The following is a 12,560-nucleotide window of genomic DNA, read 5'->3' as shown; positions in this document are numbered from 1 at the left end:
CTGGTCCTAGAAACGTGATGTGACATAAACAAATCCAACTGCTGCAAGGTATTGACATGAACGAGCTCTCCTTCTTAAGAAAGTTGACTTACACATTTGAAATGAAAGAGAACTGAATTCTTTTCTAACTTCTTAAAAATCAGTGCTTGTCTAACATTGTATGTTTACGTTCAGCTTGACATGTTATGAAACTGGGCTTCAACTGCCAAAAAGTGAGAAAACACTCCTCGGACAGCACTCAAGGGTTTACAAATATTTATTTCTTTATCCTCTAAGTTGAACTAAATAGAAATTATACATAATGGTACAAATTCTGCAGTGTACAGTGGCAGATTCATGCAACAGTCAAAGAGACCCATTGTCAATGGTCTTTGGAGCTTGCCACCAGATGGTAATAAGTCTCATGGCTTATCATCAGTAAGAAGAAACAATATGGCACATGCTGTGATGGACACAGGCAAGCAAATAAAAGGAAGCCATACAGACAGAAATACCCCAATACAGTCCTCTAGCTTGTAACTAAGCCAGTTAGACACAAACAGAACACACTGAGTTTATAATGAAAGCCAAAAAGATAACGCTATCTTCCCAACAAAAATAAAATAAACGTACCAGCTTACATAACATACTACAATCGAAAGTGTTTCTGGAAAATCTATTATTTATATCTGATTCAAATGCAACAGTTGTTGGCCTGAATAATGAGCACTGCTTTTGAAGGAGTATCTCAATGTGATACTTTGCTCTAAGAAAAATAACAGCAACTCCTTACAGGCATCATGACTGTGGCACTTTCTCCTGGGATCTCAAATACCTATACAATGCTAAGTGATATTTTTCGTAAAGATTATTTATTTATTTATTTTTGCGGTACGCAGGCCTCTCACTGCTGTGGCCTCTCCCGTTGCGGAGCACAGGCTCCGGACGCGCAGGCTCAGCGGCCATGGCTCACGGGCCCAGCCGCTCCGCGGCATGTGGGATCTTCCCGGACCGGGACACGAATCCGTCTCCCCTGCATCGGCAGGCGGACTCTCAACCACTGCGCCACCAGGGAAGCCCGCTAAGTGATATTTTTAATACATCAGTCAGGCTGAAGACAATTCATTTCAAGGACAACAGCTGCTGTGTTTGTTTCATGCTTACCACTAACACTCAAAACGATTTACTGTAATTTACAAATTTTACAAATGTTCATAATAACTATGAAGATTTACAAAACCCTACACCCTATAGCGAATATTACACACTTGATTAAAAACATCCTAAGTATTTAACTAACTTTAGGAAGGAAAAATCTCTAAAATATATATGGAATTGCCACTTACTAAGCAGGCAAAGACTTTCTGCTCCCTTTTTGCTAGAGCTCTTATGAGTGTTTATTACTATTTTTAAATCCTGTTTCTCCAAGTTGATAGCTTTGCACTGAAATATTCGGTAATAACCACAAAAGAAAACATTAGCAATGTAGAAGGCTAGATGTGGAAGAGACGTGACAAATCATAAAGTAAGATCCGTTCAAGTTGTAATCCTTCTAGTTAACAGATCTCCACCTCTAGCTCAATGGGTGACACAAAACTGAAAACAGAGGTGCACATTGTCCTATGCCAAACTCATTCTATTCACAGGTCCTCTCCCTTCCCAGAGAATAACATAGAAGGCAGCTGAAGAAGCAGGAGACTGACCCCACAGGGAGGTGTCCCTTTGAATCTAGGATGGGTAGTTATGGGTTACGATTCTTTCTCAGCTGTGTGTTCCCAGAGGGCACGGGGTCTGGCAAAAATGTGCTGGTGTCAAGGCAGGTGACTAAGTATGTGCCCTTCCTGAGTACAAGAAAAAGGGGATAGAAAGGATCAATTCACCTGTGATTTTCCAAGCTTGGGCATGTCGCAAAGGAGATTCTAAATTTGATTTCTAATGCCAGACAGAACAAAAGATTCCAAATATGTTTTTGTGGTATGTTTCAGATTCCCAAGAAGGACAGGACAGAATAGGTTGTTGGTTTGTCTTTTGAGAGGGCAATGGAAATTTATCTTAAAGTATGTCATGATGTGTGTGTGCGTGTGAGATTGTGTACCTGCACTCACGTATGGGGGGAGAAAAGAGGAGCGAGGAGCCGGCAGCAGAGAGACAGAGAGAGAGAGACAGAAACTGAGAAAACAGAAAAATAAGTGTGTATGAAATTTAGTGCTCTCCCTAAACTGTGAACTTGTGTCCTCAAAATTTTCTTATCAGGCTTCTTTCAAGTTAGCATTTTAAGAAGCTTCTTTCTTTTTCTTGTTAAAATAGTCATCTCATTTTAGTTGAACAGCTTGTAGGACCATTTATTCTTAAGACTTACGTCATAGAAAAGTTATTTTCCTTAGTCTTCTCTCTTCAGTTACCAAATATTTTAGCTCACAATTGACGTCACTGCTATCATTATTACTAACTGCTTGTGTGTGTTATTTAAAATGATAACTACTTATACGGCAACTGCCTTATTTTTAAAAAATTTTGAATACAGGAGAAAATCCTACTTTCCCTTCTCTTGTGTTAATGGAAGAATATTTTCAATTATGCTTTGCCTTATCTGTTCACTTTGAGTATTTCAGACATAAAGTTGGCTAAGGACCCACCCTGTGATTTGTGGTTATGGTTCTATTTCTCCACGTTGGGCAGGCTTTTATTGAAACATATACAGTTTTCGGTTAATATTGGTGGGCAGCAATGACCTCCAGTGGATTTCTAGGTAAATAACAACTGCATGTTTCAGAGAATGTTAACTTCTGATATATTTGTTTCCTTTAGGACTTTTGGAGCTTGGTAGCTTATTGAATGAACTTTCCAAACTTTCTTAAATATGTTAATGTTTGAATGAAATTGCAAACCATCACAAGTTATCAACACTTTAACTTTCTTAAATGTACAGCCTATAAGCTAATTTTGAAAACTGAAATGAACGTTATTCAAAATGAACATTTAAATATTCATAACTGTTTTCATGTGTAATTCACTTGCTTTTAGTTTGTGGTTAAATGAAAACTCTCAGAATTTCATATTTTAGAAAGTTAATGGCTAAACAAAACAGAAGAAAAAACTTCAGGAAATAAGCATTCTCAAAAATAAAAACTTCTGATAAGATTTATAAGAAAAAAGTTAAGGTGCTCTAAACATCTCAGTAGTTAAGTGAACCTCATGAAACAATTTTCCTATCTGTTAATATAAAATTGAAAGGAAATTTTGGTATCTGAGAGCAGAATGCTTTACTTATTTTTAAATAATAAAACATGTTTCTGGAATATCTTTTAGATTTCACGGAAGACTATTTAAAAGGCATAAAATTTAAGTTTTAATAGAGCTTCAGTGCCGTAGTATCTTCATTTTGGGCTTGTGAGGTAATAATAAACATATTATCTCTACTTTAAAACATGATATAAGTATTAACACATTTTTACTCCAGTTAGGTTTTTTTCTGAAAATGAGCTAGATACAGTTACTGAGAAACTGGTTTCAGATCTTTACTGCACAATCCATAGAATTAAAAAAAAAAAAAAAAAAAGAGAGAATATACCTTTTCTACCACAAGAGGGCAGCAAAAATGTTTTCAGTTAGAGTCTGTCACTCCAGCTGTTCTGACATATTTTGCTGTTTTTCTGAGTAGTTACCTTGACTTTCTTCTTTCTGCACTGGAGTGAAATTGAAAGAATGTGTTTTCATCCTGAAACAGGACTATTGTGAATGTGGTTTAATGAACGTTTTATGAAAAGCACAAGCCTCGAGGTGACCACAAGTTTTCCTTCATGGTTTACGATAATTACAACACACCCGCTTCATAAAGCTCATGGCTTAGACAACACTAACACAATAATTCTTAAAGACTCCAGATGGTTCACATGAGAATGTTAAAGTATCTGATATTCTATATATTTTACATCGTGGTGGAAAGGCGAAATTCAGAAGGATCAAAACGTATATTTTTGCCATGATTATGAAAATCTCTAATTTTTCAGCAATATTGCAATAATCTTAAGTCTTCCCAGGGTAAAATAATAATTGCCATGGAAAAGCAGACAAGTACTCAAAGCTACAGCTATGGTCACCTTTTGATAAATATAATGTGAAATCATCAAGCAATAACGTTTTTAAAAAATTAGGTAATTTTATGTAAGGTTCAACCAGTCAAATGAGTATATAGAATAATTTATCATAACACCTTTATAGTCCTTTCTGTATTACAGAAATCTCTTTTAAGTAATACAAAGAAGGTGGATGGTTTCTCTTTCTCTTTTTTTTTTGGTTTCTAAATATAAATTCTTCAGAAGCCAGTAGCTGGTTTCGCCCCATCAGGAGTCCAGCACATGCCTAGGCAGGCGGTAATGCTCGGCTCTGGGACGGAGCTTTTTTTCCTGTGGGTTGGCATACTTCCACTTGGAAGGGGACATTTTAAGCTTTTTTCTCTTTTTATCCGTGCACCATACCTTTTCACAGTATTCTTCTACTCTCTGGAAGTTGCTATAACCAATCAGCTGCAAGAATTCCTTGTACCAGGGTTTGGTTCCATGTGGGATGCTGCTCTGAACAGGACAAGGCGTCTTGTGAGGCCCGTCCTCTTCGTAGTCTTTGGTAAACATTTCCTCCACTCTCTCCTCTTCCACAACCTCCAGGGTGATTTTCCGGATTGTATGGACGAAACTATGTTCTACTGTCTGGCAAAAATAGGTCCCAGCATCCACTTTGTGTACCCTCAGGAAGAGTAAACCGAGGTCCATCTTAACCATTCTGTCATCTGTCTTCACCTGCAAGAACAAGAAAATCAATGGCACTGAAGTATTATCCAGGACAAAAGAACGCCAACCTATAACCCTTTCCACTATCTAGAATTTTTTCATTTTTGTTATCGTATGATGAAATCCTAAAAATCATATATATAATTATATATACTATATACCTATTATATGAGTATATTAACTATATATTATATAAATGTATATAAATGATGTATTTTATTTATTTCATATTTTAATACATATATTTCTTTTATATTATATTTATATTGTTATACTATATATAAATATAGTATAAATATATATGAGAAAGAGGTAATTACATCAGGTATGTGTGTGTGTGTCCTGAACTTATTTATATTGAGATCACTTCATATCAATGACTTTGAGGTCAATTTACATCAGTATTGTTAAGAGCAAACTGAGAGAGCTTTCTCCCAGTTCAGCATAGCACTCAAAGTTTGAGTGAAATGAAGATTTGTCAAATTTAATTTCTTTTGTAATGCCAGAACAAATGCCATTTCTCACATTATTAGTTCAGGGGTTCTTATGTTTCCCAGATCATAATGCTCAATGTACCTACAAGGACCTGTGTTGAGAGAGCTGGGATACCTATACTCTCTCTCCTTACCGAAAAAACAACCCCCAAAATCCATCCATTCCATTTCACTGTTTTTTGCTACGTATTTCATGACTGTTTCTTTGACCTTATCTCATGGCAGTCTCCCCCAAATCCTTCTTCTTTCTGTTCCTGCTTTCATGCCCAACTTCATTCTGTTTCAGGACCTAGAGGGACTCCCATACGGCTGGTTCCTTCTCAGCCCGAAAGGCTGAACCAAATGTCATTTCTTCAGGCCTCCTTCACACCCAATGTCAAAGTATCTCCTTCCCTTAATACCATCATTTCACCTGTTAACCTTTGTACACCCGAGCCTGCAACATTACCTGCAAATACATAACAAGAGTCCTGTAATAAGTTTTCTTTTACCTGGTATCTTTCTCCTTTATGTCAACATATGGGCGCTATTCTACTCTTCAAAGTCCACTCCTTTTCGTCATGCTCCTGATTGAGAACTTATTCAGACTCTATTGCTTCTCTGAGCAGGTGAGCATTGCTCAAGGAACCAGATTCTGCCTTTCTGATTGTCTATCCCAAAGCAGCTTAATGTGGTGTTTCTCACTAGGGTTGGTGGAAGAGGAACACTTCTGGAGATGAATGAATTTTCTAGAAGGATTTCTTAATGTGTTTATTTTCATGATAATCAATATAAATTAATAAACTCTATTTGGGATCGTGTGGAAGATCAACCTCATTGTGAGTCTTTGTGTTTATTCTGAACCATTTTTAAAGCTTGAATAGTTTCCAGCTGCTGAGAACAAAGGTAAATTTAATATGTTACTGATACATTCCAGCCGTATGAAAACCAAACGACAACTCTACGTACTAATGTACGTAAAAAGTTTTGAGGTCACTTGAACAACGTGTGTGGGGACTGCGTCATCATATGGCACAAGGTGCTGTGGATAGATGTTTTACACACACACGTACACACACGTATGTGGTAGTCTGTATTCCAAAATATGTTCACGGAGATACCTTATTTCAGCGAAAAAGAGTCATCACATTAAATAAACATTTAAATGATGCATATATTTATTTGTAAATTTATTTTCATTCTATATTTGAATAAAAGCTATGAGCATAAAGAATGCATTTCTGGTTTCAGTCTTGTGACTATTTAATAAACATTCTAAGTGATGATGGCAGCCCAAGAAAATGTTTTATTTTTAACGGCAGGTGGTGGGGGGAACCTATACAATACTAGAATCAAACCTTCCTCCGCACAACTGCCACTGCTCTTGGCCCCTGAGCTCTCCCCTTACTTCGCACTTCCAGGTCTTATTCTGGTCTTAGTCTTTCTTTCCATTAGTTGAACTCCTTTCTGTTGTTGGGAACTCCACCCATCCATTACTTAAAAAAATTCCTTCTAGGCTTAAATTTCCCCTTCTTAAATGAATACTTTCTTTACAGCCCACAAAAATCTTTTGTTTCTTTCTGTAACTCAATAGCATTCACATCTGTAGTACATAAGTTGGTATTTTTATTCCTCTTCAAATTATTTTTCCATACAATTTTTATCTCTTGAACCATATACTAAGTTTCATAATGGCAAAGGCCTATCTCCTAATCACTCTGAATATTCCACAGTGAGTGCTCAGAACACACTGAAAAATGAGAACATACTAATTAGTTCATAGTGCACAAACATGCAAAACAATGGGGTATACCCGTAAAGATACATCCAAAAGTCATTCACTTTTTCTAGGTAAGTTCAATAATGACTTGGATAGAGAGGAAACAAGCATGATTTCAGAAGCAGTTACTAACTAATGAAAGAAGAGGTCTGTGCTCCACAGATACATAGAAAAAACAGTTCCAGGACACTGTCTTCCCCTGAAAAGAATCTGCATACAAACATCATCACGAATATGATCCTTTGATCTCTCCCTACTATACCTCCTGTGAGAGTGAATAATACATGAGAAAACACGAAAGTCACCTAGCCTAGTTTCTGGCATAGAGCAAGCAGTCTATGAAAGTGTTTTGAAATAAAGCAAAAATAGAAATAAATACAAACCTTTCATCACTGGATGAGAAGTAGTTTCTTGTTTTTTGTTTTCTGTTTAGAAGTCTGGTATAAAAAGCAGGCGTTTCTTTCATAATCAGAAACCCAAGTTTGAGAAACTGCACTGTGTATAGATAAAGTCCAGACTGGTTCAAAAATGTGGAAGCACGACAATTACAATGAGAATTGTCCTACATCATTTATTTGCATGTTATAGATAGTGCCTGTCTTGGAATTTTGGTCTCCCCTCCTGGTTACAGTGAATCATAAATTTAGGAAAAGATGTTTTAACTCTTGAGTCTGGACAGCTGTACACTATGAAGGTTAAACTGCTTTGAAAGTTAAATATATCTTCCATGGCCTATGATAAAAATATGCCTAAAAATAAAAAATGACTGAGAAATTTGGATTTTAATTCTTTCCACAATTTAATCTTTCTCCTTTTGTTAACATGGATATCTTCAACATCAAATCTTTATTACAGAATTGTTTTCATCCAGCTGTTCTGTCTGCAGACCAGATTTCCCTGGTCAAGAAAATGGTATAGGGACTTCCCTGGTGGCGCAGTGGTTAAGAATCCTCCTGCCAATGCAGGAGACATGGGTTCGAGCCCTGGCCAGGGAAGATCCCATATGCCGTGAAGCAACTGAGCCCGTGTGCCACAACTGCTGAGCCTGCGCTCTGGAGCCCGCGAGCCACAGCTACTGAGCCCACGTGCTGCAACTGCTGAAGCCCACGCACCTAGAGCCTGTGCTCCGCAGCAGGAGAGGCCACTGCAATGAGAGGCCCGCGCACCACAATGAAGAGTGGCCCCCGCTCGCCGCAACTAGAGAAAGTCCGCGCACAGTGGCGAAGACCCAATGCAGCCAAAAAAGAAATAAATTTATATAAAAAAAAGAAGATGGTACATAATACATCACTTTATCAAATATTCTTATAGGCAATCAATAAAAACAAAATTTCTTACTGAAAATGGTATTAATATTTTTAGCTATAAAGATTGATTCAGTATGTTTCATAATGTCAAATAAAAAAAGTAATTGAACAAAGAACCCTGCACATCTGGTAGCTAGTCAGGAAGAAGCAGTGATGTCCATGTGTATCAACCATATGATACGGTTCCACACTTTTTATAGGAAATGGACAGACATAGGCCTTGAATTGGTTAGTTCAGAATATATTTAACAATGAAATCAGTTTTAGTAAAGAAATAAAGACGAACAATTTTATACATTTGTTTATCTGGCCTTCTTTCAATAAAAAAAAATGTGTTTGACTTACAGAAAATGTATCATATATTACAGTATAAAAATAAAAATTTCCTTTTATTAAAAACACTTTCCAATGTGAACTTGCTATATGACAGAGATGATTCCCCAAGAGAGACAGGATGAATTACTTAATAGCTCATTTGGGGAAACCTACCACACTATACAGAGAACAAGTAAAGCTGTATTTACTTCAGATTAAAGATCCAACTGGAGAAAACGTAAATCTAACACAAGAAGATGCTGAGAAGAAAGTTATCATAAATAAGAACTCTATACTGTGAAAAATGTATTCAAAATATCAACTATATCAAAGAAGTTTGGAATATTTATATTCAAGAATGGATTAATATACACAGACGATGCAAAGAATTCTTGAAAGTCAACAAAGAGAAATAAAAGATGGAATGGAAAAAGCATATAAATAGGCAATTCAGAGGAGAAACCCAAATGTTTAATAAGTATGCAAAGTTAATGTTCAACCTTACTAGTAATTTTAGGAACGCAAATTTAAACGAAATACTACATTATACCCAGAAGAAAGGCAAAAAATAGAAAATACCAAATATAGGTGAGGATATAGGGAAATGGGAACCCACATGAACTGCTTTGAGAGTGCAGATGGTGCAGAAATTCTGCAAAGCAAGCTGGCAATACTTATAGAAATGAAAGATGTTGACAGATAATAATTTAGAAATTTTCACTCAGATCTATAAGGGGTTACCTGCAGAGATGATCATTAAAGATATGGTAGTGAGGGCTTCCCTGGTGGCGCAGTGGTTGGGAGTCCACCTGCCGATGCAGGGGACACGGGTTCGTGCCCCGGTCCGGGAAGATCCCACATGCCGCGGAGCGGCTAGGCCCGTGAGCCATGGCCGCTGAGCCTGCGCGTCTGGAGCCTGTGCTCCGCAACGGGAGGGACCACAACAGTGAGAGGCCCGCGTACCACAAAAAAAAAAACAAAAAACAAAAAAACAAAGATATGGTAGTGAGAATTAACAACACTCTTGGTCCACTCGTAGGGGAATGGATCAATTAGGAGCAGTGAATACACGCGATGGGATGAGCAGCCTTCAGAAACAATGAAACAGAGACACACAAAGCAACGGTGATAAACCCTACAAACATAGTGCTGAGTTTTAAAAAGCAGAAGCAGAATAAGGGTTATAACACAATACATTTATTTTCTCAGCTCATGTACACTAAAAATGTTACATACTTGTTCAGTATACAAATGTAGTACTGGACTTATCCCAATCATTACAGTGGATGTACATGGGGAAGCAAGGATGAAAATGGAGAAAGGTGGTCTAGGAAAAATAAAGTCAAACAAGAGAGGACATTTGTGTGGACTGATCATGACAATGTGCCATAAAAAGCAGTATAATTAAATTATGCAACTGAAGTAAAAAATAAGAACCAAAAAGCAAACCAAACAAACCAACAAAAACTCCAAATGTAGGGGTGAGATAGGGAGGGTGGGAGGGAGGGAGACGCAACAGGGAAGAGATATGAAAACATATATATATGTATAACTGATTCACTTTGTTATAAAGCAGAAACTAACACACCATTGTAAACCAATTATACTCCAATAAAGATGTAAAAATAAAAAAATAAAATAAATAAAAAATAAAATAAACCCCAAATGTTCGTAGTGATCATCCTGGTTTGGAAAACAATAAACTAAATTGTCTGTAAGATCTGTTCATCCTCTAGTATACTATAATTATATACTTTTAGAAATATTGTTTGAAAATAAGCAAACAGCAGTTTAAAAGTAATGTTTTGTTGAAAATTTCTATAGATAAGAATATCAGGGGACTTCCCCGGTGGTCCAGTGGTTAAGAATCCGCCTTCCAATGCAGGGGATGTGCGTTCTATCCCTGGTCAGGGAACTAAGATCCCACATGCTGTGGGGCAACTAAGCCCACGTGCTGCAACTACTGAGCCCGTGTGCTCTAGAGCCTGCATGCCACAATTAGAGAGCCTGCGTGCCGCAACTACTGAGCCCGCGCGCTCTGGAGCCTGCAAGCCACAACTAGAAAGAAGCCCACATGCCGCAACTAGAGAAGTCCGTGCACCGCAACAAAGAGCCCATGCGCCACAGCGAAGGATCCCACATGCCGCGACTAGGACCTGATGCAGCAAAATAAATAAAATAAAAAAATAAAAAAGAATATCAGGATGATCAGGATGAAGGGAATAAGAGGACAGAGGATGAAAGTAAAGATAATGTTTGAACACAAAACTGCATACCATAAGGCACTGAACAGCTACTCTAATTGGAGTATAAATTCCAAACTAAATTTCCTAGTGACCAAAGGAAAGAGGAAAGTATGATAAATTCTGAGATCCAAGTGTCTCTAAAATATACTTTTAAAGTTACTTTCTGCATTACCATGTTACTTCGTTTAATCAGATGTCCACAGTCAGACTGGTCTCAATGGGATTAAACAGATCGTGATCTGATTCCATAGATCTAGAAAGATACATGTTCAATTTTCAAAGGTGTTCAGCATTCTCTTGGAAAATTAACAGAAGACAGTTCTACCTGAAACTCTAGATCCATTCTTATGATCACATAGCTGCTTTATATTTTCCCTTCATACAACAGAAACTGTCTTCACCATTGCAATGGAAAAAATGAAATTAATAAGCTATATTGCTAATTACTCCAGAACTAAAATACGAGGCATATGACATTATAAAAACATGCCTGTCAAGGTTCAAAAATGTAAGTTTTGAATATTTACCTGTAAATAGTTGTTAGTTTAGAAAAAATGAGAACATTTTTTAACAGACTGAAGTAGAAACATCAAAACTACTAAACAGATGTTTCAAACGAGGCAAAGAGTTCACATACTTTAATGTTATGATAACAAGAAAAACAAAGAAATAATATTCACGTGAAACAAATCTGATGCTTTCAAAACATGTAAATAAAGACAGAAATGTAAACTTAGGGCTGTCACTGATCCCTGTCATGGATTAGCTAGCACTGGTGAAGGTCAAGAAAACATGAGTCCTCTAGCCAACAAGATGGTACAATGAAGATAAAATTTTGCTTCAAAAGTTTCCGAGTTTTGACTACATAATGCAACTGCAACATTAAAAGATGTGATCTGTGTACTCCACTTTTCTTTCTTTTGTTTTTACAAGAGAAGCTGTCTCCGTAATGCATTGAATCATCAATAAAATTATGCTTTCATGGAGACTGTACCAATTTAGCATAGATGCAATGAACTCTAAGTTATCTAGAAGGAACTGCTGACTGATAAGTTAACTATGCCTCTTAGATTTCTCAACAATATTTAAATAACTTTGATGAATTTATCCTACTCAGTAGGTGGTCTGAAGACGAAGTTAAGAAGTGACAAATTTTTGGTAGAGAGTTAAAAAAGAATTGAGAGAGTAAAGTCAAATTGAAGTTTTGGAGTTTTGCTGTCAACTTACATCCTCTCTTGAATTTTCTATAATAAACATGCACATCTGAGCATTACTTAAGCAGTCTATACAGTGCATAAAATTGATACTTTATTTTTAAGACCCACAAACACACAAAAATAGTTTCCCTTAAGTAGAGAATCCCCAATGGAAAGGATCAACAAAGATCAAGGGGGAAATAAATCTTCCATGCTTACCAAGGGATAAATGATGATGATGGTCTTATGGACCAGCAGCTTACTGGCCTGCCTTATACCACTTTGGCATGGGCATGAAGAATATTTTACGCATTTGGGGATTGCTCTGAAACTTCCCCACTGGGGATTTATGAACTCCTTCCTAGAACCCAACCTTGTTTACAGTGTCTTTGGGATGCACATTGGTTTTGTCAGTAAAGAATCAAATCCCAAAGAGCACATTCCAAGAAAATATTCATTTTGTTTGGTTTTGCTGAA

General features: G+C 36.9%; 1 protein-coding gene across 1 annotated transcript in view; it reads right to left on the bottom strand.

Annotated features, from left to right (window-relative positions):
- Positions 1-238: 238 nt before the first annotated feature.
- The window catches only part of SEMA3E (semaphorin 3E), a 265,665-nt gene continuing 253,343 nt past the window's right edge, over positions 239-12,560 (bottom strand). Inside the window, exon 17 of the mRNA XM_004263414.3 lies at positions 239-4,775. Within this exon, the coding sequence (XP_004263462.1) occupies positions 4,323-4,775 (453 nt within the window). The 3' untranslated portion in view covers positions 239-4,322. The remainder of the gene's footprint in view (positions 4,776-12,560) is intronic.

This window comes from Orcinus orca, chromosome 9 (genome assembly GCF_937001465.1).
Source record: "Orcinus orca chromosome 9, mOrcOrc1.1, whole genome shotgun sequence".
NCBI classification, from domain to species: domain Eukaryota; kingdom Metazoa; phylum Chordata; class Mammalia; order Artiodactyla; family Delphinidae; genus Orcinus; species Orcinus orca.
Note: the sequence above shows the minus strand (reverse complement) of the source record. Positions and strands in the feature narration are given on the sequence as shown.